Genomic DNA, 27,625 nt, shown 5'->3' with positions numbered 1-27,625 from the left:
TACAGATATCGAGAGTGTACATAAGTAGATATAGAATCTACTATGCCATATGTCAATTACAGTATTTTGATGTCTAAATTGTTGTTGTTGCTGATGCTGTTGCTAAACTGTTGCCCATTGCACGCAAGCTCGTTGCCTGATTGCAAATCCAAAAACACATTTCCCGTTGCCGTTTTACAAATTTGTTCAAATTTATCGCATCGCATTAGATCACATCGCATGTGAGCGTGTGTGTGTGTGTCTGTGTGTCTGTTGGATCTGGGACCAAACTTGCAAATGCGCATTTTCAATGCAATTAACAATTTAGCGCAATGGCTGACATTTTGTTTTTTGGCCAAATAAAAGAGCAAAAGTTGAAGAGCCTGGAATGAGAAGTTTTTGTGTGCTAGCAAAAATGCAGCTAAATAAATACGAATTTAATTTAAATTTATTTAATGCGCATTATCTAATTTTAATTAGAATTTCTACAAAGTGAAAGCAAACCCTAATGGGTTGGCTAACGCCAAGGCCAAATTGCCTTTGGCAATGCGGCAATAAATAAATATGCTACCAACTATATTTTAATAGCTAATTTAATTCCCTTTTAGAGACCTCTTTTCACATTTTCACCTGATTCATGTGGGGGAAAATCGGTTTTTTTTTTCTAGCGGATGTTGCGCATACGCCGCATGCAACAAAGGTCAACCAAAATGCCGCAAGGCACTTGATGTTTGTAGTCAGATGGGGGTAACTGCACAGTAGTCACGGCTGCCATTCCATATGAGTGTAGAAGCGTGGTGTGTGCTTATTGTGGCCACATTATGCTGTGCACAAATAAACGAGCCAATTGGCTGCATTGTGCACCTTGTGGGTTTGGCAGGCATTTCTGCATTAAAAATGCCACAGTATAAGATACAAGATACATAAAAAGCTCTAATTAATTAAAGTATATTCCAAAATGCAAAAGGCTTCTAGCTAATTTTGGCTAACTTGTAAACTAACAAATGAATGCTGAGTTAAAACAATGAATTTTGAAATTCATTCAGAAGAAATTATAATAAATTTTCATTAAAAATTTAAAAAAAAACACAACGATATTAAATATTCATTTAAACTTTTTTTTCCTTAGAAATAAAGTCAATTTACTTAAGACTTGAATTCATTTGTAGAGTATTAAATATTGCATAGTAGAATGAATGAATAATAAAAGTTAGGGCAGGAAAATCAGTAAAAACAATGTCGCAGCAGGAGCGGAAACTCAGCAGCTGCCTTGCGACTTGCATCTGTATGTGTGTGTGTGATGAGGGTTCGCATATATGGGTGTGTGTGTGTGTTTGAGTGCTGCAGCGCTTAACTTATTAAACGCGCATACTCCATTTTAATTACTCACACAGCTGTAGGAAAATGCTTACACACACACACACACAGGCTCACACATATGCGCTGCTAATTGCGGACACACTTACCAGCACATACACACCTTACAAACACACTCACACATGCACACGCACACCAGCACCGGTGGCATTGGCTGACATGCAAGCATGCAGAGTTAATGTGCACTTCCGTTTCCGCTGTAATACCCTGCGCCATAGTTATTTTTATAAGCCCAATCCATCCGCCCCGTTGGCCCGTTGGCTGCAAGGTGCAAAAAACCCCTCTGACCGCCGACCTCTCACACTGCACATTGCGGTGTGTAATTGTTAATTTCAGCAGTGCCTCTGCCGCACTTTGAATGATGAACGTACACACACACACACAGACAGACAGACAGACTGCCCGCGTTTAATGCAGAGAACAGTAGAAAAGCAGAGAACAGAAGCAGATGCAGTGCAGAGCAACATGCCACATTGACATATGCCATGCTGTCAGTTTGATGTGCTGCGTTGCAAATTAACAAGATTTTAAGTGCGCGACCGCAAAGGGAAAAACTGCCAGCATGGATAAACATTGACAGATGCGCGAGCCAGCGCAATGTGGGCGGACATGTCTGCGGCTTGGCTAAAAATGAAGTGCAGCTTAAGCAAATTAAGCGCAAAATCAGAGCAATGACAGCAGAAGCAGCATCAACAGCAAGCAGAGCTAAGGAACTACCAGCATACTATTATGCAATCATTTAAAAATTGAAATAGCTCAACAAAGGCGTAGACAAATAGAAGCGTTGACTTGACATCTCTTGGACGATGACTGACTATAAAATAAATTGAATTCCTAGACGCCTAATTGCGGCCAACACTCAAAAGCCGCCTGTCAACGTCCCTGGCACGTAATGTCCTTGGCCAGGACAGTAGAGTTTGTTCAACCCCTTTACCTCCCATTTTGTTGCTCACATTTCGATCTAGGTAATTGCTGCTTGAATTTCAATTCACATTCCGCTTTTGTAATTGCCAAGTTGCGACGGCGACGACTTCACTCCGTCCAGGAGTTAAATTTCTCAACAATATTCTCAAAGTGTCGCACAGTCAATGGAAATCAAATTAAAGTAAAATCTCTTCGCGTCGAGTCGAGTCGCGTCAAGCGTGCGCTTTACAAACAGATCGACTTTCTGTTGGCGACCCACAGTAATTACTTTAAATCTTTCTCATGATTTTGTTTCAAATTGAATCTCAGATCTCATTTAATAATGTAATAAATAAAAGCCAGCAATACTTTTCGTTACTTCTATAAATTTTATCAAAGCATCAAAGTGTGTTTACTTTTTGAATATACGGGCTGCAATTGATATTGAAAATCATCATACCCTCTGGGTAAGGGCAAAACGATTGCGATAGAAAATTCATTTCTTAGGCAAACTAATTTTCTATGCCACTTGACTGAGGGGCGTGTGGTTGCTGGTTGCGTTGCGTTGGGTATGATTTGGTTGCTGGTCGTTGGTCGTTTGGTTGCTGGTGCTTTTGGCTTCCGGCGTTGGCCATTTCCAACTACATTCAATCAATTAATTATTGTTTTATGCTGCCTTCAATCCTTCAAATGGAGCACAAGTGCAGCCCAAACCAAACCCCAAAACCCAAACGGACCGCTGCGAAGGCAACAAGCAAAGCAAAATGGCCGCACACTTTACAATTAATTTGCCATTATGTGCGAAGGGAAGTGTCGGATGGTTGCTGTTGCTGTTGCTGATGGTGTCGGAGCCAGAGTCGGCGTCGGAGGGTGTTCTATGCCATTTTTAATCGATTTTCATTACAGACTCGTTGCGGCCCAGTACCGTTCGTCACTCACTCACTTGACGCTTCAATTGGCCTCGTCGAAATGGGCAAACAAACTCTTGACGCCGCGTCGCTGTCGATGCCAACGCCGACGCCAACGCGAGGCAGCCTAATTTGGCTAATAAGCTGCCCATTGCAACGGCTGTTAAACTTCCGGTTCCCAACTGCCGACTCCTGTCTACCGACTACCGACTGCCAACTGCCAATTGTCAACTGTCGGCATGGCTAAGCCAAGGGCCACTTTGGTAATTATATGCCACAACAGTTGGCCGCTGATGCGTCTTCCTGCCCCAGGCCCTAAAGTACTTACTTTACCCTCTTCTTTTCCTCGTCCCATTTCCCTTTTCAACTCGTAACTTTGTTCCTTTGCCTACGTCTAAGACTTTCACGCCATTTGGGCTCGTCGTCTGTGTAAGTTCCGTTCGTCTTATTGGTTAATCATTTGCCATAAAGATTTTAATTTCCGCTTTTTAAAAGGATAGAACGCTCATTCGGGTCTCTCAACGTTTCTGTTTGCCTTTTGACTATTAACCCAAAATTAGGCCCGACTCCGGCTCTAATTGGTTTGACGTCAGTGGAGTAAACAAAAAAATTACACAATTTAAGGATTTAAATGACCTGCGTACCGTGACAAATATCAATGCCAGCTGCTGATAGATCGATTGATTGACAGACCATAGAGTTATGAGTGCCAACAGCTCACACAAATCGACCGCAATCATTTGAGCCTCAAGCATGCGAGTAAACAATAGTTTTCGCCTTTGTCAGTTAAAGTGTTTGTCTGTCAGTCAGTTTCTCTGTTTCTCTGTCAGGTTGGGGATTGTATAAATCGCAGTTACACACGCATTGTGTATGTAGAAAAGCCAACCATGCGTATAAGGCACATGGCATATGGGCAGGGCTAATCATTCCGTCCGTCAGTCAGTCAGTCAGTCAGTGAGGCAGTCGAGCATCGATTGATAAGCCAACAGGGCGACGTATGAGCTGCCATTAAAAATCACTCAATAATTTAGTGGTAAACAAGATGGAACGAGAGAGAGATACAATCGTGAAAGGGAAGGAGAATGAGAAACCGAAAGAGTGAGTCGAGTAATCACAACAAATTGCTGAGCCATGTCAACACTAAAATGCTTTATAATTTCAGCGGCATACAGATACAGATATCCATATACAGATATAGCTATAGATACATTCGCAGCTGTAAGTGTTATTATTGCTATAGACCACCCGAAGCCAAGTTTACTTACGCAAATGAGACTAATTCGAAGGTGTTCCAATACCAACCAAACCTGGCAACAACAATCGACATTATTGATTTACTTGAAACTGAAGTTATTGCTAGCAAATGTTGACACCCCCCCGCGGAGAGTATTTTGATTTGGCGCAGGCATAACCTCAACAACAAATCGTATGGCATATTTTAGTAATATATAGAATACAGTATGCTATTGTAGCCCTGTAATTAGTGGCAAATGCTTTTGATGTTGACCTCAAATAAATACACTCACACACTACGAGCATGCCTTGCGGTTAAGTGCAATTGTACAATGAATTACGGAGTGCTCGTGCCAGATATTTCTACTATACATACATATCTATATCTACATATATCGAACCATTGTATCGCATTAACATACTTCTCTTCGTCTCTCTCTCTCTCTCGTTTTCATTTCAATCAGTAGATACAAATGTACGCATATCTAATTGCTGATACTACACTCAAGTGACTGCAACTAATAAGCATACTAACAAACACTCCTCACACACACACACACACACACGCACACACACATTAGTGCGTAATGAGCACCAGGCAATTGGAATAGTGCGAACGTAAGAGATCTTTGTACTCATATGCTTGGATAGACTCAACTACTTACAATGGGTTGAATGCTCAATACACAAATTGATATAAGATATTATATTGATTTTGTTTATATAATACATTCCAACGACCTTTGAATAGTATCATTCAATTACATTTAACTGTCTTACTGATAGCAAATGCATAATGAAAGTAGCAATTTCTCTGGAATAGTACGTCATTCGTCATATCAGTTTGCACCACTGTAAAGTCTCTTATTAATGGCCGGCAATCAAGTGATTGTTGCTGTAACCCATTTGTCTGGCATGTGTGTAGTTAATAACCCATAATTTGTTTTGCTAAAGTTCTCAGTATCGTGCCCTTTTTGTCGGCGACTGTAAAGCATACAGATCTCTAATAGCTGCACTTTATAACACACAAAGTGACTGTTTTTATTCATAGAAATGTGTCTGTTATTAATATGCAAAAAAAAAAAAATAATAATGAAAGGAAAATAATAACTAAATGTCAGAAATGTTACAATTAACGTTAGAGCTGCAAAATATCTGATTGCTCGACTTAAGCCAATAATTACGGCAGCATTAGTCGACCACAGTATTTGTTATAGCTTTAATCATTTAATAACCATTTCCATGTCCATTAAAAGGCAACTCTATCAACGAGTACGAGGCGAGTGTGTGTGTGTGTTGAAAATCTCAGGTCAGCAGGAGGTAAATTGTTGCTCCGTCTCCGACTTTCAGCGCGAACACTCTATAATCTCTTGTATGGCCTGTTTATTGTGTGCACGTGAATGTGTTTGAGTGTGTATGTGTGTGTGTCTGCGCTCAATTTACCCTGACTCATGCACCATTAATTGGCCATTTTCATGGTTGCTGCAATATATAAGGACCAAAGCCGACGAAAAAGGGTCACTGCCATTTGGCCGAAAACCCACTCGAAACCCTTGGCCAAAGCCATCTGACTGGCAAAGCGAGGCAAGGCAAGGAGGCCCCCTCTTGTGACCCCTCTCAACGACCAATTACACCTAAACAGCTTTAATTTAATTTAGCCACCCTGTGTTGCGTCTGCCATCGCCACAGCACCCGACTACTACTCCACTTCACTCTACCCCATTGTGTCAGAACATGAACAGAGGAGGGGAGAAGGGCGAAGGAGGCCAAGAACAATGGCGCGGATGTAATGTTCGCATTATGCTCGTTCACAAATTGTAAGCAGCCATTATGTTTCTTCATGTTGCTGCCCATGTTGCCCTCTCTCTCTCTCATTCATTCGCTATCATTGTGTGTGTGTAATGCCTTGGACCTGGACCTATGGAACCGCCCTGAACATTGCCAAGCTGGCAAACTGGGCCCCCAGACGGGGCTCGTCCTTTTCAAACTGCGTGTAAAATGGTTCAGCACGCGGTGTTTTTCTTTGTTCCGGTCGCCTCTCAGCGCTCTCGTATGTCAAAATAATGGCAGCAACGGGCGGTCATTGTTATTGTTGTTGTCGTTGTTCTTGTTGGCCATGGCCATGGTATTACATTACCTGACGGACGCAATTTGAGAGTCAACAACATTTTGAGACTAAGTGCAGTACGCATAATAACATAGTTGAAGCATTCTTCGTTTACTGCTGCACTCTCACTGCAATCAATAATCTAAACTGATTTCATTGACTCTGCAATTGGACAGTTTGTCATATTCTGAGTTTAATCTGCTGTTTCTTCGAAAAGGACTTCAATTTCAATTTAAAATGGTAGTTCGTCTGTGTGTGTAAATCATGTCGAAAAGGTCATTACCACAGTAAATTGCTGGACAATCAATGTGGGGCCAGCCTACAATTTGTGGTCAACTGTCATTTCAAGGCAGACCAACCAGCAGCAGCAACAGCAGCAAGCAACAAGTAAAAAGAGCACAGCAATTGAAACTGCCAACGAACGAGGAGCAACAGCTGAAAGTCCGAAGATTAAATGCTCTTACTTAAATTAATGTAAATAAATTAATATGAATAAACGATATAAATTTTCTTCTCAACTGCCAGCCAGACACTTCAACTTTAAGTTTCAACATAAATTCGTTTGACTAAATTGAGGGCAGAGACAGAGTATTTATTCTATGGCATTTAGCTCGCTGAGCTGACTAGATGAATTGCTAGTCCATGAAGTACTTATGTGGTCATATATTTTGTGGTCCATTTTATTTGAATGGCTCAACGAAATGTTTGGTGTTGTGGCCACTGCAGTCCGGAAACCAAGAGTTAAATATTAAATATGAAATATGAAATTTAGACAGGAAACAAATACACACACACAGCATATAAATGCTTATGTATTAGTCTTCAATTTTGACAAGTGCATTTTGAAATTGGTATTTTATGTGCAGTATGTATGTCATTAAGGATAGTTGATGCGAATCCTTGAATTAATTACTAAACGGCAATCAAGCTTGAGCTGTGTGCCCTACATCTTTAAGGACTAAGTAATTGCTTTTGCTTCGCGTCATCATAATCAAATTACACAGTCGAGTGATACACTTGACATCGACATTCGAATTTAAATACCAAACGGAAAGCCGCAATGATTTTTGGCTAACATTTTCAATGGGATTGTGTTCACTCAAGCTATTTACTATTTATTTTTGAGGTAATTAAAATGGGACAACAAGTGCAGTAAAGCGAAAGAAATAAGCTGGATTCAGTAGAAAGAAAAAACCAAATACCCAAATACCCAATTTATTTATTGCCGTAAATACTATTTTCCTTTACCACATTGGATATCTGCTTGTCAAGGGCCCTCGACTCAAACATTCATATTTTCGAGTGCATTTGACGCCTGCCACTTATTCGCGTTAGCCGCAATTTGTTCCTTTTTGCGGAAAACACTTCTGATATTTTTATTTGCATTCGGTAGCTGCGCTAACCGATTGTCGTTATTCAATTAAACCGCTGCCCAACTGACTTTTCAATCGAACAAATCAAATGCAGTGAATGGGGTGGAGATTGGACCATAAATTTCACCACTTTTCATGGTTTGTGCTGACAAAAAACCGCGTAATTTTCTGCATACTTTATTTATGCGTGGCAGGCGTGATTTATTTGCGAGTTTGTTGGTCGACCACAGAACAACACTTCTGTTCTACTAAGTGCTCATTGTCTATGCTCTTGTTCTTCTGCCGCTCGATATTCATATGTATATACATATATATCACATAAATGTGTCTGTGGCACAATGAAAAAAATATAATTCAACACACACACAATTATTTATCACTGTGGCGGCCATCAAACGGCAATGACAGCAGTCAGAGTTGGTGCTGTGTTGATGCTGCTCCCTCGCGGCTGTGGCTAGTGGAGCCTACCAGCAATGATGAAAACAAATACAGCACAAGAAACGTCAGTCAACGGAGACTCAGACACAGACATTGCGAAGCGAGACGCGCCTACAAAAGCGGCTCAAACATTTTGGCGCATACCCTAAAGTCATTATCAGAAGGGTATAACAAATTTGTTGATTAAAAAAGGCACAATTATTGTGTTTTATTTAAAAGCGTAGAAAATCGGAATTAAATTAGATCATTCTTCTATTGTAAAATACATTAGCTCCCGATAATAGTTCTAGTCTTTAAAATCGATCTCTTACTTTGCCTATTAATATTTCCCACAATATACAAAATTTCCTACCCTACGTCATATATTTTATTCGAGCACACTTTCCTCAATTTTCATGTTTATATTCTGCTTACAACAACAATCGCAAATCTTCGCTTAGGGGACGTCTGTCAGCTTCGGGGCGAACTCCAGCTGAGAGCCGCAATGAGGACGGCAGAGACGGGCGGGTTCCAACATATTTTGTGCTAAATCTTCTTGTTCACACTAACGCGTTGCTGACAGTTTTTCGTTTTCATTTTGTATTTTCATTTTCTTTCTTTCTTTCATTCATTTTTTGTTGCGCTGCTGCTCATTCGCCTACTTCTCCCTTTTTAGCGGTCTTTGTTTGTCTGCCTGTTCGGAGGCCTGAAGTTTTTTTGGGTTTACACTCTCCAAGTGTCCGCGACGAATGTCTTTTGTTATTGTTGTTGTACACTTTTGTATTTATTTTTTTTCACAGATTTTCAAGTGTCAGTCAGCTCGTGAGTCTCTCTCTCTGTCTGTCTGGCTGTCTGTCTGTCTGTCTGTCTGTCTGTCTGTCAGTCTATCTGTCAGCCAGCCAGTCAGCTTGTAAGTTGTGTGAAATATCTCACTAAATGGCCAAAACAAACACCCGCTTCAAGGCAGCCGCTTCGACGATTTCATGGTCAAAACTTTGGTAAGTTTATTATCTGAATGTATGTAAGTGTGTAAATATGTTTGTGTATGCTGTTGTGTTTATTGTTGGGCTCAATTCATTCATGCTTTTCTGTTTGCGATCTGGCAACGCCAATGCACGTATCAAGCTAAGTTTGTGGTTTGTGTCTTGTCTACAAAACTGGTTTTGGCTTTGGGATGCTGTCTCTCGTTAAGTCACACTAACACAGATACTCACACATGCTGCATGTGTGTGTGTGTGTGTATGTAAGTGTATGTTAATTTGGCAGTTTTTCAAGTGCTGACATTGACCCACTTATCGTTTGTCGACGTTGCTTCGTCGGCTTCATCTTCGCCTCATTTGCCTCGCTTAGCAACAACAATTCGACTGTTAAATGCGGTCAATAACATTTTACAGCCAACACACACACACACAGACACACGCACGCATATACGCACAAGCAGTCAGCCACCCACAAACCACAAACTGCATTTGCATTTAGTTTAGTTTATGGTGCAAGCTGTTGCCCATTTTGTTACCCATTTTCGTTGCCGCTTTCTACCCCCACACAAATTACCAACAAATCTAAATCCCCATCCATTTACATAAGCGAGTTTCGGTGAGTGCCTTTGATTTTGCTGTGATAAAACCGAGTTTTCATTATTTATCGAAATCATCTCATTGTTAGGAAACTGCAGACATGGAGATGTGATGCAACATTTCGAATGCCAAAACTGTATTTGCTTATGTATACGGAGATGTGAGAAACAAATAAAACGAATGATATTTCCGTTCCCATAAACTGCAAAAAGTTTAGTCAACTAGCACCTTGTCTGTCATCTCCATAACAAGTTTTAATAAAAAAATGACACTTTGATATTTTATAAAAATTAAAAACTAAAATCGAAAAGTTATTCTCTAATCTCATTAATTATTTGATTTATGTGTCACACCTTAAACATTTAATTTGAAGAAACTTCTTTAAATAAGTATTTTAGTGCTTTGTACTTACATGGAACCCTTGGGCACTGTCATATTGAGGCCATCGAGCACGATATTTGGATTCTTGCCGCCGCCGTACATCTTATGGGCGCGCCGCACGCAGACCGCCTGTTGGCGACGCGATGCCAGCGTCGATGGCTGTGAGATGAAGAGTCGTCGTCGAGCGGCCAAGTCTAGATCGCTGTTGGCTGTTGTTGCAGCTGCAGCTGGCGCCGCTGGTGGCACTCCATCGGCTTCAACGTCCATGTTATTTGGCTGTAAATGGAAGCGATACAAATACGTGTCTTTGAAAATTGAAAAAAAAAAACTAAGAAAATAAAAGTAAAATTGGCAAACATTTCGGTGTCGTTGTCGTTGTCGCGGCTGCTGCTGTTGTGCATTGACAAGGAAAGTGAATCGATATATGTATGTATATATATAGCTTATATACACACATAACTTTAGCGTGACGTGACCCACGCAGCAGTTGGCTTAAATGGAGACCCCGAGCTAAACCAATCCTCCCAGTCAGTACCCATAGCTGTCAATATGCGTCTAGTGCCGGGCAAAGTTCTAACGATTGCCGCGTTCTCTTGTCACTCTTGTTGTTCGATTGATGTTGTTCTTGTTGTTCTTTTTATAGTGGCTATTTTTGCCAATGGTAGTGTTAGTGTTAGTGAAACTACTGCTAGTGCAGTTGTTTCACAGTTGATTAAACCAATTTTTGTATACAAGAGTCGAGCCAAGCCATGGCCAGTGCACTGAGCTCGTGATGGATATTGCTGTCATGTAGTGGCAGCTCAAAGTTGTTTTGGCTATTGCCAATTTTCTACTGTAGTAGCGAACTGAAATGAATGAAATTTCAAAATGGCCATCTACCCGCATCCGCATCCGTTGCTACTACAAACTGGACAAGCAAATTCTCTTCTGGCGAGAGTGTTTTTAGTTCAGGGGGAGGTTAATAGCGATTTCGGCAAATGCTCAACTGATTTTTCCTTTTATTTTCATTTTCAAGTTGACATTTTGCTAATCGAAAATGCAGCAAACAATTTGCCAATTGCCGCCAAAAAGTTTTGCAATTATTTTTGCCCAAAACCTCAAAAAACAAGAGGAAAAAACCCAAAACACTAAAAGTAGCAAACACAAAAAAAAAAAAAAATGGCCTAAGCTGCGATTCATTTATTGATTTACTTCTCACTAACAATGGGCTGGCCAAATAAATAAAAATAAGCATAACAACGGGCAAATAACTAACCCAAAGTAAACAACAACTGACATCTTGGGGTTCGAGGTTTGCTTCTGTTATGCTTTTGGTTTGCTTGCCTCTCCTTATTTTTCGGGCGTGGAGGTGGTTGAAGAGAGATGAGAGAAGGGGCAGCTGGGCCAGCAAGAAATAAACTTTCTTGATAAATGACTTCAATGTAATTAATTTCTGCTCAGCTTGCTTGCAGCGCTGGCAAAATTGTAAGCACAAGAGGTGGAACGGTGAAGTGCTTCGCAGTCCTCTCTCACTCTCTCTGTCGCTCTCTCTCTCTCTCTCTCCACTCTGTGGAGCACAGAGTGGCTTGGTACGAGGCCAGGGTTAGAGGGCCAGGGCCAGGGCTATTGTGGTGTTTGCGGGAGCTAGGGCAAGCTCATGAGCAATGGCCTGGCCAAATGCTGTCATTGCAAATGTTGAGCTGGTTACTAGCATTCTCTACAACTTCCCCTCATTTATCCATCCCACTCACTCGCACTCAATCCGTCCTTCTCTTTGTCTGTGTCTGGTTACACAAGTCAAGAGTTGCCCCGCAGCATTTCAATTAAGAAATATTGTTTAAACATGTAAGTAGCTGCCAGGGCAAACTATTGTTGTCCACACAAAGCTTGGATAACAACAAGATTCTGTAACTTTCCTGCTCGTTTTGCAATAATTGAACTATCAACGAGATAAGAATTCATATGATTAAATTGGAAATCTCATTAGTTTTCCGTCTCTTTACTGTGCTTGCTATAAATATTGCGTATACGTCATGTGACTTATTGAATTGGCTACATCCCACATCCAAATGTTATGAATAATTTCTCTTAATTTGAAAATGTTGAGCTCTTTTATTAGCCTAATTTCCGCAATAAACCATTTTCTTTGTAGTAATTGACTAAGAAATATTACGTCATTTTGTTACTGAATACACTCGTAACATTAAAGATGATCAACATCCGTTTCCGTTGGCTTGTGAAATTATAGTTAATAACAGATATTAATCAGATATGTTGTATAAATTAACTTATTTTGAAGACAGTCGGTGGTAAACCGCACTCTACATTGTTACAGCTTCAACAAATGTTTAATTGAATTTACATGCAACTCACACAATAACCACTGAGTTCTCCTCCTTCTTCCCCCTCCCTCCACTGTGCTAACCCCTGTGGTGTTGTCCACTTGCAAATGCCTCTAATTAAAACTTTATTTATCTTTTGCCGGCAAGACCTTAGAACTAGCCTGATTGCCTTGAATGAGGGCTGAGTGAAATGAGGGCACAACAGGCAACACCATGCCAACACAGGAACCACAAATTTAATCAAATAACTACAAAACTAATTCCATACATTGGCTTGGAGAGATAACTACCTTGGCCAAAGCTAAGCAAACAAACCGAAACACGTACGTAGAAATCTTTTCGAGTGCCTGCAAATTGCAAAAGCAACAAAAAACTTGTGTGCAATAATTTTTCAAACGGCAAAAGGTGTTAGCCAACTGGGGAGTGTATCTAAACAGACAAAAGTATCTTTTATTGTAATAAAGCAGCAAACAACACGTGAACAATCTGTATGTAGGTTGTATTTATTTTTTTTCTATTTTGTTTTGTTTTGAGAAAATCTTTTAAAGTTTTACGTTCCACCACGTATCTATTGCCTTTAGTCGCTGTTGTATCTGTATCTGTGTATCGGCTACACAGATTTGTATCCGTTTGCTGCGTTTGAAGAGGGAATGTCGTATTTCGTGTTGCCGGAACATGGAACAGGTGCCAACTTGGCAGTTTGGCAGGCAGGCAGGTAGAAGTGTAGGCAGGCAGAACGGAAATAAATAAAATCACACAAGCAAATGCTAAGGAGATTGGGAGGCGTGGCAACGGAGCGGCGCACATGCATGAAAAGTAAAATATGTTTATAAATAAAATACAAAACACACACGAACCCAGATATCAACACACGCACACACACAGTCACACTCATGGAAAGTTTGAAGTTCAGCAACATAAAGAAGTGCAAATTGTTGCGTGCTGCGATTGTATCTATCGAATGTGAGCACACAAAGGTATTTCCTGCCAACAAATATAAACGCCGCAATAAAACGAACACACAACAACTGTAACAACAACAACTAGGCTGAGCTGAAGCGAAAGAGAGACAGAGCGAGAAGGAGCACTCACTTTTCTTTCTATCTTACTTTTTGTGGGCGGAAAATAAAAAAAAAGTTATAAAATGAAATGATTATCTGGTGCCTGGCGTTTGTCTAGCCATTGAGATACATGACTAAATGTGCCCACACTCTCGCAGATACGGATACAGATAGCTCAGGCCGTAGTATTTTTCCTTTGTATCAACGATATCTCGAGGATGTCTATGGGCAAAAGTTGAGTTCTTGTCGCTGCGACAGGTAAATAAGACTATAAAGAGTGTATGAATCTGGAAATGCGTCTGTGGCATTGTTTACGAGTATTGCAATGCGAGTCACATATTTGTACAGCTTTTACTTTACTGCATTTATATGATGTGCCACACACACACTCACATACACACATAATATATATATTTATAGCAAAAATATTATATGTAAGAATATGATCTTTCGCCTGTTTATGGTGTCAAGAGTAAATGTTTATCGTTCACATCAAAATTTAGTGCACATAGCGATGTTAATCATGACCTAATCGCAGCGAGCAGATCAAAAACTGTCATTAAATATACGAATCAAGTTGTAAAAGTTTAATGCAAACTCTTCGCAGCGAAACGGCCATAAATATTGCTCAAATAAAGATTTATGAATTATTAATTTAAAATAAATTCACTCCAGCAGCAATCGAAAGCTGTTAACATCGTTTTTCTATCGTTCCCAATTCGGGGATCTACAATTACCTGCTCAGTGGTCTGCAATGCAATTTTCTTTGCAATCTATGCGCCATTAGCTACTTGAATGCATCATTTGATTACTATAGTAACTTGGCTTGAGCCGGGCCAGTGTTTAGGGCACTTTTGAAATGGGTCAATGGCTCTTCTACACACACATACACACACACTCAATTAGATTCAGTTGCTTCATTTACATATAAAAAGCATTTGATGTGCCGAGAACTAAAACCAGAGCCATCTCTAAGTTCGGACTTCTAAAAGTCACTTTTCGCCAAAGTAATAAATATTTATATTTATTTTAGCACAAAACGCGTCTCTCTTTCTCTTTTGCCCTGCATTTGGGCAGTTGTCGTTAGCCAAAAAAGCAAAAAAAAAAATAAAGACGAGAAGAAATTTGCACAAAATTTTACGCTCAATAAATTTAACAACAAAAATGCTGCCGGTCAACGCCAAAAAATGCGCTCATGTGTTAGTAATGGGCAAGTTACACAAAATTCGCATACAAATACTCACACACACACATGCACACACTCATTTACATACATATAAGATTTGCCATAATAGTTAGCAAAAATAAAAAAAATACAAATAATATGCCGCAACTCTCACCAACACACTTTTTAAAGGCACTTTTGTTGCAAATTATGTTGCGCATAACAAAAGCTTTGCAAGTTCCCAATTATTGCGTTTAACATACACAATTTTTTTGGATAATCGAAATAACGCAATAACAAATTGTTAGAGTTTTCAATTACAAATGTTGTGCTCATAAACTGAACTAAATAAACTCTTAAAAGAGCCCTCTGGATATGTGCTCACAATTTTTGGAAAATATAAATCGAAAATTCAGCAAACAATATCCCAAGCAGCAGCGGCAGCAGCAGCCACAACATTTTGGGAGCAAACACATTCTGTTTACAACACACAGACGGACAAATGAACATACATAGATCATTTGTTGTTGCCATTTTTGGGGTTTGGGGTTTTGGGCTTTGGGTTTTGGCTGCTTCCGCTTACTGCTGTTTCTCTGTGGGCTGCTCGTTTGCCAAAGCACATTTGTATTTAATGAAACCTATTTTTTGCCTTTGTTCACATGAGTGTGAGTATCTCTGTTCCCAACAACGAGTAAGTACCGCAATTATTACAAGCCATTTGTTACTAATAATCATCGAAGCTCCGACAAGCAGCCTATTTCTTTCGACTGCGGAGTAAATCATTAAAAGTGTTGGACATGGGAAGTAACTAGTTGATTGATCCAATTACTAGAATACGATACGAATTTCTACATCTTCAAGTCTACATACCTTAAACGCATTTCAAGACTTCTTTTCTTTTATAGCATTCGAAATAATCGTTAATGCTTTGTGCGAGTGATAAAGCACTTGGGTAAGCGTTTGTGGAATAAATTTCGCATCGTTTTTGCAACATAAACGTGGCATAAAAGGATTATTCACATTGCAAGCTTTTAAGTAAGGAGAGGGATTTTAAACGTTGCACTATTTTGCCCACATTTTGCGCAGCAATATTGATTAAGCCATTTCAATGTAGCCAGCGCACTTGGTTGACCCCAGTCACACACACACACACACACATTCGCACACACCCATATCGTTTTCATTACACGTAGCATACTTTTATGCGTTTTGAGCTTTAGCGCAACATTGTTAACTCTCCGTGTTATTTTCTGATTGCGAATGCTGGCACTGAAAACTGAAAATACAGAATTGCTACTGACCAGTCTACACTTGGCGAAAAAACGTAGTCTCAAGTATATATTGATTAACATTAATGATTGGCCGTGTAATTTGCATAGTTTTCACATTTATACAAATATTTAAATGCTAATTGAATTGTCACAACACACACAATTAATCAATAGTGTGTCTGGATATTTTTTAACCATGTACAATTTGCGATTCGTTGCACTATTCTGACGTCAATTTCCTGACCCGTCGACCCTCTTTGGAACTGAGTCAGCGTATTTGTTGCCTGGTGCCTGTTAATTGAAAATTGTGCACTCAAATTTCTTGTTTGCAGCTGCATAAGCAATCGTCATTACAATTTCAATTGGTCAACTGCAAAATGGCATCGCTGCTATCGATTTGACACATAATCACAATTTGGTCATTCGTGCAAAACGCTTTTAGCCAACATATGTTGATCGCATAGCGAGTCTGATAATTATCAATTGAAAATATCATTGTTTTAATAAATTTACGGAAAAGATTCAATGAATTTCAAAGTCATGCTCTAATGCCCCCCACATGAACTTTGTCAAGTACGAGCATATTACAGATTATTTTCCGGAAAGTTCCCCTTGTTGCAGTTGATTTGCTTTCGAGGTGTTCTCTAGACATTGTAATTTACTGTAGGCGATCAGCAGCTCAGACGCGTTCAATGTCTTGACAGTAATTATAGTCTGTAAAGATTTAATTACTTGAGTAACTCAGTGGCCTACACATACGTCTGAACTTTCATACATATGTTAAAACTTTGATCAGTTTGTTATTTTTGACTGATTGGGGTTGCACTTTGAGCTGATGAAATTAGCAACTGCATGATAATTAACACATCTTGTACATCAGATGATTATGCAGCTTATGCAACATTGTTGGTTGACTTTGAACGTGGCCCTTGAGAACTTGAGAAGTGACAGAAACAGAGATTGAGCAAGAAATGTGCATCCTCAAGAGTGAGTGTGCGTCTAAGTAAATAGTTTATACTAAGGTTATACGGGGGGAAAAACACACTGACAACTTTTATTGCACTTAGTCACTGAGAGAACCGGTTACTGAAATCGAGCTGCTAATCAAGCTGCCTATATTCGAACTGTCATAAATCGAGAGCCCACAGAGGTCGAGTGTTTTGTGTTTATCGCAGCATTTTAAAATCACTATTTGCTACTTCAACTTGACAGTGAATATAGATAGCTTTATCATGTGTATGTGTGCACTCTGTATACAAATCTGTGAAAACAATTGCAACGATGTCAGCAATCATTGCAATTGTGATTGCAGCTTATCTATTACAAAATGACATGTAATTTAAATGTGTATTGAAATGCAATATGATACTATATTCTTGAACTCTCTATCCCAGTAATAATTTGCATTGTATATACATATGTATTGTGTTTGCTTTTATCTATCTAAGGAACTATATAACCAGCCTGCGTGCACATTGCATGGCAAATTGTCTAAGGTTAGTTTTGGACAATGGAAAATGTAACTTTAACCCATAAGTTTAACATTGCCACACCCAAAAACACAGATCTAATAAACAACCAACGGCCAAAGAAAATCTGACGCCAAATAGTGCAACAGAAATGCGCAGTGATATCATTTTCAGAAATCACTGCAAATAATAATCCACAGCTCAACAAGCTTTCATTTCTTATAATAATAGTCAATTAGTGGTACAGTTCAAGGCATAAAGATCGAGAACCAGTTCAATTAACAGTCCATTTTCAATAGCATTTGCAACCATAACTTAATTGAACTACAATTTGATATTAATTAATGGTTGCCATTTGGACTTTAGTCATTCATATATAGATTATCGTAAACAATTGTTGAAAATAAAATCACTGTCTAATGTCTAAACTATTAAATAAACAAGCACAAAGACTCGAAAGTAAATTGTGTTGACGTTTTCCATTAACCTGCAAATTAACCTTTTTTTCCCGGAAGCTTTGACTTTGTTCAACTGCAGTGTAAAGTGAATCACTTCATTCTGTGATTTCTGAGCATCTCCGATGGCTAGCAGTTGCTGTAGTTTTTCTCACACCCAGACGAAACCCATTGAAATATTTATGTCTTTGCATATTTTACAGAGACATTTGCACTTGACAATAACAACAACACAATAACAAGAGTAACTGCAGCATAGCAACCGAGCAGTCGAGCAGCCGAGCCGAGGACCGTGACAGGGATTAGCGCCAGCAGAGGCAGACGTTGATGATGATGACGTTGACAATCACTGCAACGACGCGTCGTTGCGTTGTGTGAGCTTCTGAAAGAAGCAACAGCCCCGAGACGCCAGCACCGCCATCAGCAGGCAGCAGAGGAGAGAACATAAAGTGCATTGTGTCTGGTTGGGTGGAACATGTTTCAGGTTACCCTACGGGATTGGATTTGGAACTGGGATTGAGCTGGGCGGCGAGACAATGCCTGACATGCACAAGGACAGTCAGAGAATGAGAGAGAGGCAGATCGCAGTGAAAGTGTTGCTATTATTTGTGTGACAAACGCACGAAACACCGGCAGCTGTTACTAAGCGGGCAGATAGTGAAGGAGAAGGTGAGAAGTCGTCTGTGTATAGGCCTGGGAATAGTAATGTCGACAAAGCACTCTGACACCGACAGTCACTTAGAGAAGCCCAACAACGTGCATACAATACAGCGCACAAAACAAACAAAGGCAAAACGAAATGCATACATTGAACTTTTGGTCGTCGTCTGAAATCTATCAAGTATACGCCATGTATGTGGCATGTGAGTGTGTGCAAAACGTCTTCCCATTCTTCGCAGCAAAAAATCAAGTCTAACGAAAGCCTTCAAGTAAAAGTCGAGACAGAAAAGCGTCTTCGCCCCACTTTTGTTATCCTCTAACACCCTCTTTTGTGCCCCAAACTCAAGAGTGTTTAGCATTTATTTGCATAAGAGCATGAAGGATGCGTCTCGATGTTTGTGTGTGTGTGTATGTCATGTCAGGGGTGAAAGGAAGTGCGGGTATTTGTTTGTTTGCGCTTTTGTGTGGGTGTGCAAATATTTAAAGGCTTTTATTGCTTTTTTAGCAAAGCTCTGCGCGTGGCATTGTTGTTGAAAGGAAACGAGACATAAAACAAATTATACACAAGCATTATGGGAATATGAAAGAAAAATCTTATGAAATGGCAAAAATTATAAAAGAAAATTGGATTGCGCATGCAGAATTGTGCAATTTAAATGTCAAGTTTTTATTATAGATATTTTAAACATTTCATAATATTATGCAACTGCATTAAATTCAACACATAAAGAAAAAAAACATATATTATATATATGATTTTTTCATTTTAGCATCTTGCAGATGGAAAGATGAAAAGGAGTCCAACTTTTCAATAAAATGAAACGCAAATGATTGAAAATGCAGCTGAATGCCAAAGTCAAAAGCCATATTTGTTGACCAATAAAATATAATAAAACATAAATTTATTTGCCATTCTTCATTCAAATATATAAGTATTTTATGGCAACGAATCGAATCGAAATGAATCGCTGTGACTGTGACTCTGACTTCTGCAGCTGGGCATAACAAACGATTTTTGTGCGCAGAACAAAAATATTTGTTTGTCGATTGTCTGCTGCAATTGACTGTCCTCTGCACACTGGCAAACACTGTGATTTAACACTCACACACACACTCATGGCACACCCATATGTGGCACACATGCAGATGCAGTTACAGATACTGTTATGAGCATCCAACCAGAAAAAAAACATACTCATATATAAGTATAATACATACATATATATTGTGTGTCTCTGTGTGTGTACTTTATGCATTGCCATAATTCATTTTTCATGTGGCAAGCAGCCATTCTACATGCATTTAATTTATTTACCATTTTATTTCTTTATTTGTTTATAAACAATAAAATGTTGTAATTAACACTGTACACCGTGACAAACAATACAATGATTTCCAGTTGTCGTTTAATTACCCATACGCATTCGCATACGAGCATTCAAGGTTTTCCACGTGCTTTCCAAAAAATAAAGACCAAATAAAATTCCCACTAAAATGGGAGCAACAAAAAAATAATTAAAAATTCGCTAACATTGCATTTTCAACAGTTTCACAGTTGAGCTGCTTGCAATGAGACACAGGGAAGCGGGGAAGGGGGCAGGGTGGCAGACGGCCACAAGAAGTACTTCGGTTACGCTTGGCCGTCTCAGATTACGGCTTTCAGCTTTTCAGCTCGTTTTGACCAAGTTTTGTGTCTAGCTCTCTAGTCACGATGGCTCAGCGCTTAGTCAAGTTTTGTTTGTACTCTGACTTCGAGTCTGAGTCTGAGTCTCTGGGTGTGTAATCGTTGACTGATTTGTCTGGGCAAAACCCTCAAAACTGAACTGCAAATGGGTCCGACCATAAGCCGATTTCAACTGCTTGACTGATTCGGCTTCAAGTATGCACTTGAGTCTATAGTCGGCAATTTAATGAAGCCTTCTCTCTGTGTTGCGGATTTCGTTTCAATTTCAATAATTTCCTTCTGTTTCGCATTGAAATCAGAGCTCAGAATTCGGTTATATCCCGCCCCCAAGGTGCCCATAAAAATTATTAATAATTCTGGCAACCTTTAAAGGCGATATGCAAATAAGAACGGGCAACAGAAATGAATGAAAAAAGAAAAGAAAAGTTGCAACATCAAATGAAAATCGGCTACATATGCCTGTTTATATGCAAATATTACCTTCCCATACATATGTATCCAAACATTTGGCAATTACTCGACAATGTTGTTGTGCTCCTCTCTGTTGCTCGGGGCGAGCTGCGTCAGTTGTTTGTCTATTTGTAGATACAAAAATACGGCGCCCAAAAAAATTGGAGGAAAAAAATGTAAAAAGCCGCTGCCATCAGAGTTCACCGTTTTTTTTTTTTTTGCTCTATTGGAAATTTTCAATTTAAATTGTGATTAAATTTTGCACGCACCAATGCAAAAGTCGCGCCTGTATAAATTCTCTGCATATATTTATTGATATCGAGCATCAAGTGCAGATTTCGGTATTTCCGCTGAGTGTCTGTGTGAGTGTGTGTGCTTGTCTATGAGTATATGTATATGCGTGTGTGTGGGACAGATCCTGCCTAGGAACTGCCTTGGCCGCTATTTGTTATGCAAATTTATTTTCGATTACTTGTTACCAAAGATTTGCTTCAGATTATGCAAATGTGTCAAACCTAAGACGTACATAAGACACACTCCACGATGACAAGCGCTGCAGGTGGGGCAACCAGAGGGGGCGGGGTATGGCGACGTCTTATCTCTCTGCCTTACAAGTGGCTTATTACTGTTAGTGGTTGTTGTTGTCGTCGTCGTCGTCGTCGAATAAATGCAAAAACTTTGCATATTTTCATGAAGTTGTTGCCAAAAACGCTTTCCTATTTTTAGGCATAAAAAAAATATGACTCGGAAAATCTATTTTCACATTCGCTGATTGTTTATCGCTCAGGCTATTGATTCCGTCTTTTATTTTCACATTTTTCCCCAAACATATCCACACATTCATTTGCATAATTTGTGGCATGAAATCATCATTGAAAGTTATTTAAATTGATTTTTATTAACATTTATTATGATCCACATGAGACGTCCCGACCACAATCATAGGAAATTATAATCTTAAGAGATTTAAATACAACGCTGCCAAATTAAATCTCTCTATGGAGTTGGTTATTTATTTAAAGAAGTTTCGCAAATAAAATTGACACAATAATTTAATATTTTATTACTAGCACTTTTACGCAATTTCGTTGAAAGAGAATTTAAGTTGTATAAGAAGATTAACTGGCCGCTGATTATAGTTTCAATTCTTTTTACATAATCCTATTTCTATGGCATATATCAGATATCAGAAAATCCCTTCAATAAACTCATTCCCAACACCGTACACATTCGAAGCCCCGCTCATTATGACATTACAGCCATTTTTAAATGAAATCAAATAAATAAATTCAATTTATCATTAAATTATTTCATAAAGTGCAATTTGGCATCGCCCTTTCGGATGCAATCTTTTTTTTTTCGTTTAATTTTTGTGCATTTTGTATACGGTTGACTATTTTTATTGGCGGTTACGTTTGCGCGCTGTCAGTTTGATAAATATATATAAATGTGCGGTATTTTTAATTGAATAATTACATATAAAGGCATGCATATAGATTCATTTAATTTGCCATGCGTTTATTTTTTTTTTTTGTAACTTGACACGAATAGCTTGTAAATCAATTGCCATTACGGCGGCATCCGTTTGACTGCAAATACTACTACAACCAATGGTCGAAATGTTAAATCGCCTTCACAAAATTCAATAAAAATCGTTTACCGGCAGATGTGTTGACAGCCTGTGCAAATTGTTGTCAAAATAAAAAGCATTTTATATACACACTAAAAAGTGTCGAACTAAAAAAGGAGAACACTAACAGGTTCTCAACAAAAATTAATTCTCTACAATTGGATACATTTAATTTACGTGTTTGCCGTTTTTATATATGGAGAACTGATCATGAACATTTTCAAGTAAACACACATTTATTTTCTAGTTTTTTCTCTTTTTAAAATATATTGTTATTCATAACAATAGAGTGCTAGTAGTTACGAAATTAATTTGCCAGGAATTTGTACGCCTTTAATTCCACTTAAAAACCGAAACAAGTGCCCAAAATGTTAAATGAATTTCATTGCCATTGGCACTTTGAAATAACGAGTGTATTTAAACATGAAATAAAACTCACTTTAAATTTCATTCGAATTAATTAGAATTTTTGTTTCTATATTTGTTTGCAGACAATTTGCAAAAATTCATTTTAGTTTATGTAAGACTAACGAAATAATTGAGCTAAAAGTTTGGCTATTGTATTTTACTTTTTAAGCTTTGAAATTGTCAAAGCTTTTAAACTAATATTTTACATATGATTTTGGATTTTTGGAATTTAGAATAGTTAAGGAAAAAAGGTTGAAACCGAATGAAACTGAAATTATAATTTAATAACCCAAATGCAGCATGAAGTGTTCCTTGAGACCATTCGCATAATTCCATTATATGTTAATATTCTATTTTAAGTCCACAAATGAATGTGTAAATAAGGGTATTACGTGGCAGCGATACAATCAACATAATTGCATATCAGAATGACTTGTAAAATGCTAAGTGTTATTCACAAGCAGCCGATAATGGTAGCTTCAATTCGATATAAGACCGTCAATGACAAAGATTCATTTGTTGTGGCGAAAAAAAGGAAAAAAGAACGAAAATAAACTTAAAATCGAAATTCATAGGCAGCAATAAGGGAATGTTTTTTGCTTATTTTATTCGTTTTTATCGGGCAATATAATGGTTAATGTTTTATTAAGTGACTCGACTCGCTGAAAGTTATAAACACATTTTGTGCAATTCATGTGAAATAATTAAATGATGCGAACCAAGACGCCAACCAAGTCTTGACCAAGTCCCATGCCAAAAAGGACCAGTATTACTATACGAACCTGTATAAACCAATTTGGTCAGAGCTGGAATACACTTAGCACTCAAACATACGCACATAAATGCTGCATAATCATTGCGTAATTTATTAATTCAATTAGTCAGAAGTAATGCGACTTTAACCATACTTAAATATGCGTCCCTTTAAAAATTTGACCCTTTTTCTTCAGTTTTTATGAATTCAATGTGCACACAACATACTATAAACAAAAGGGCAACCGACGCTTTATAGGTGGTATGGGCCAGGTTGAGCTTTGCGGTTTTAATTGCGCCAAGTAATGCGGTTGCCGCAATTGTTTTGAGTTATTGTTGTTGTTTGTGTAGTTGCTATGGCAGTAGATGCTCGCATTGTTGCGGTTTTGTTGTGTGTAAACCGAAAGGTTAAGTGCCGTTTTTTAAAGCAGCAAATTAAATCATCATAAACTACTAGCCGGGGACAAGCGAAGACCCCGATGCGATACGGGAGCATGACCAGACCAACATCGAGTTGAAGGTCTCACAACGACCTTACACACACACTTGAGACAACAATCATCAGCAAACGGCAGCTTAAATACCCTTTTCCTGAAGCAGATTCGACTTGAAGTTCAAGTTTATTTCTGCGAAGACACTTTTTGAACTTTACTCAATTAGTTGTAGAAATCTTATTACAACTTATCTTGATACCCTTCACTGCGATACAATCGAGATGCTCACATAAAACGTGGCCTATAACACGTATACATGATATTAAAACCAGATTCCAACAAGCAAAGCTCAAAGCATTGATTGCAAACGGAATGTGTGCAAGCAACTAATGTGATTTAATTGAACTGTAACCCCGATAAAAACAAAACACTTAAATATTATTCTCGTAGGCTTATTTAAAATGTAGGAAATAAAACAAATTTGAGATTTTTAAGTGGGAGTAATGCTCTCATCAGTTTCTTTGGAGTCTGATCTCATTAAAACACTTATTGCTTAGTCCAATGAAAATTAAAAGCATATTCTGTTTTAATATGAAATGACGCGTGACATTTTGACTTCAAATTTAATGCAGAGTATAAATATAAGGCAACAATCAGGCGACTCAAGAAGCAACACTATTGGTTGTATTTAACTTTCAGCATCAGCGTCAGTTTCAGCGTCAGCTTCAGCTGCGGATTCAGCGTTGAACGTTGGCGGCAGCTTCAGCTGAGTTTGCATTTTAAAGTCGTTACCGCTGTTGTTGACCTTGAGCTGCATAAATTGAATTGGAGCAGGTCGTTGACGACGCTGCTCTTGTTGATATTGTTGTTACAACCGGTGTGTTGTTGCTGCACTGTTGCGGGAATGTTGCTGTTGTGTTATTGTTGTTGTAATGCTGTGCTTTTGCATTATCATTTTTGCGACTGATATCATCCTTGAGATTGAGCTGCTATTTCGTCAGGCTTGGGCCCTTTTACAATTTTAATGAGGTTTGCGGTTTCTTACCTGAGTTTGCAGTTCTTTAAGTTGCAGCTGCAAAGTTTGCTATTCTCGCTGTTGCTGTTGCCGTTGCCGTTGCTGTTGCGGTTAAAGTTTTGCACACTTCCACATACAAAATGTAAACAAAATATATATGTATTTTTGTTGTTGTTGCTGCTGCTGAGTAACTTTGGTGTGTTTTTGCGTTTGCAAAGTCAACAAACGTAAAGAACACGTTTGCTTTTAGTTAACCTGTTTTGGCAGTGCCCAAAGATTGCGATTGAGCAAAGATTGAGACACTCACACACACTTAGCGAGATACACTTATACACATACAAAAACTAGACAAACTTTGCGCATGCGAAATGTGAACGCTGCTTTGATGTTGTTGTTGTAGCTGCTGCTGTTGCTGTTGCTGGGGCTAGAGCTGGAGCTGGAGCTGGAGCTGTTGCTTTTTGGTTTGGTTTTGTATCTTTTACTCGCGCAATTAGCCAACAACTAAAGCAAAGATGTGGCACAACAGCAATTATCCACAGATTTATATATATGTGCATATACACCTAGATGTATATTAACCACAATTACTTAACCGAAACTCATTCACCAGTCATCGCATAAACGCGTTCTAATTTTATACATTCAATTCAGTGGAATTCACACACCTGTCGTAAAACGTCGCCGATCATTGACTTAATTCGATTGCAAATGATTTCAAATTATTTCAGCCGCTTGGTTCTCTGTCTTTCTTCTGTATTCAACCCGTTTCTCGAATTATTTCCGCGTGTTGTGGCCAGAGCTAGCGACGAATAAAGACTGAAACTAAATGCTGACGGCGCTGACAGATCGCCAGTTTGGCTAGAGCAGCAGCGCAGTCGCAGCCGCTGTCGCTGTCGCTGCCACAGTTGACGTCAACGTTCGTCTTAAAGTTGCCTGAGCGGCCCCCCGTCCAAAAGATCACATTCAGTCAGTGGGTTGCCTTCTGTTGTGGTGGCTAAGCAGCTAAGCTGCTTAGCAGTTGTGACGCTGTTGGCAGAGTTGAATTCTCATGGTTCGTAGCTCTGCTAACCAACTGAACACGTTTAACGACGGAGCATTCAGCTTTTACGCAGATCAGTTTTGTAGCAACGAGCTTTTGAATTAGCATACTGGTTGCAGACTTTGCTAAATTGTGGTTAACTAGACTTTGAATTAATTGCAATGCTTAAACATTACCTCTGAATAATTTAAGAAAACTTTTGTTTGTACTTTAAGGAAAAACATTGCATAACCAAAATATACATATAGAATATCTCTCTAGTTGGCTATTGTGTTAGGAAGGAACGACTAGAGTAAGCACTACTGACAACACAGCTTGCCATTTATATTGCAGCTTTTGGTCAGCTTTGTTTGGGCTCTCTAGAACGAGCGTTGCCATTTCTATTGCCGGCTGCCCAAACTGCATCCCACTGAATGTCTCTTTGTCATTGTCAGAGAGCTGGCAGTCCTTTCAGGTATGCCGTAATGGCAAGCTGCGCTATCTTGGCACCTACTTGGTCCAGGCCAGAATGGTAGCAGCAGCTACAGAAGTTCTACCTGCTGCCTGCTGCCTGCTGGTCACATTGCCTGGAAATGGTAATGGCAATGTCGTCGTCGACGCCGACGCCGTTGTTGTCGTTGTCGAGTCACAATCATCTGACATGTGCACGTCTCTCGGATTCAAGAAATGCTAAAATGAATTGCCGCTTTTGTAAAGATTTCTTTGCAGATGCTTTTTTCTTCTGCTCTGCCTGCTACTTGCCACTTGCTGCTTTCAACCTTGCTGTCTTGCTGCTTACTGCTCACTGCTCACTGTTCACTGCATGCACCTTGAAGTCGCTTGTGTAACAAGTTTCAACGTGCATGTTTTCAACAATGTCGCCATTCCAGTATCCGTTTCCGCTGCCGTTCCCGTTGCCGCTTGGACGCGCTGAATTGTCCCCTCTCTGCAGTAAGATGTCATGCAAAAGCATTAAGCCTGTGACAACCAATCTCTCTTTGTTGCTGTCTTCCTGGCAATGGCAATGTTGTAGATAAATTTCAACACACACACACACCCGCACACACACTCAGAAGCGCATGCACTTTACAATTTGAGCTGCTTAAGTGTCTACAAAATATTTGTGCATCGTTTTAACCCAGATAAGTGCAACGAGGCAGCAACATGCCGCATGTCTTTGCCCCCTCTCTCCAACGAATAGCACATGCCATACATTGCTGCCATTTTTGTGCCCCCAACGAGAACTGAGATGTCGCTAATGAAGTGCAGAGCATGCAGGCCGAGTGCCTTTGAGTAAATGATATGACAACAGACGTCGAGGCTTATGCTATCCATGACAATTGCAGGCATTCGATTTCGTTGTAGTAAGCTTTAAGACGACGAAGACATTTGAGACTAGCATTTCTCTTCTTGTGCTCATTTTATTTTTTCTTTGCGGTTCGCTTTTGAGTGCAATTTTGCGAAATAAATTTTACCCAACGGTGCAATTTTCGTACTAACAAATTTATGTGCTCAACAATTGATTTTCCAGTTCAATTTCGGTTGCTTGCAGCAAGCACTACGTGTCGGCCAGGCC

General features: G+C 39.2%; 1 protein-coding gene across 3 annotated transcripts in view; it reads right to left on the bottom strand.

The window, feature by feature from the left end:
* The window catches only part of LOC133836329 (ABC transporter G family member 20), a 46,106-nt gene extending 20,259 nt beyond the window's left edge, over nucleotides 1–25,847 (bottom strand). Inside the window, exons 1-3 of one of the 3 annotated variants that reach the window (XM_062266752.1) lie at nucleotides 25,697–25,842; nucleotides 25,062–25,157; nucleotides 10,287–10,531 (exon numbers count right to left, since the gene is read on the bottom strand). In XM_062266752.1, coding sequence (XP_062122736.1) covers nucleotides 10,287–10,522 — 236 coding nt within the window. In that variant the 5' untranslated portion in view covers nucleotides 10,523–10,531; nucleotides 25,062–25,157; nucleotides 25,697–25,842. Of the gene's footprint in view, nucleotides 1–10,286; nucleotides 10,532–25,061 lie in introns of all 3 variants that reach the window. The other 2 variants (XM_062266749.1, XM_062266750.1) reach the window with 2 other exon arrangements.
* Between the last annotated feature and the right edge of the window lie 1,778 nt (nucleotides 25,848–27,625).

This window comes from Drosophila sulfurigaster, chromosome 2R (genome assembly GCF_023558435.1).
Source record: "Drosophila sulfurigaster albostrigata strain 15112-1811.04 chromosome 2R, ASM2355843v2, whole genome shotgun sequence".
Classification (NCBI taxonomy): domain Eukaryota; kingdom Metazoa; phylum Arthropoda; class Insecta; order Diptera; family Drosophilidae; genus Drosophila; species Drosophila sulfurigaster.
This window is presented reverse-complemented; position numbering and strand designations above follow the sequence as displayed.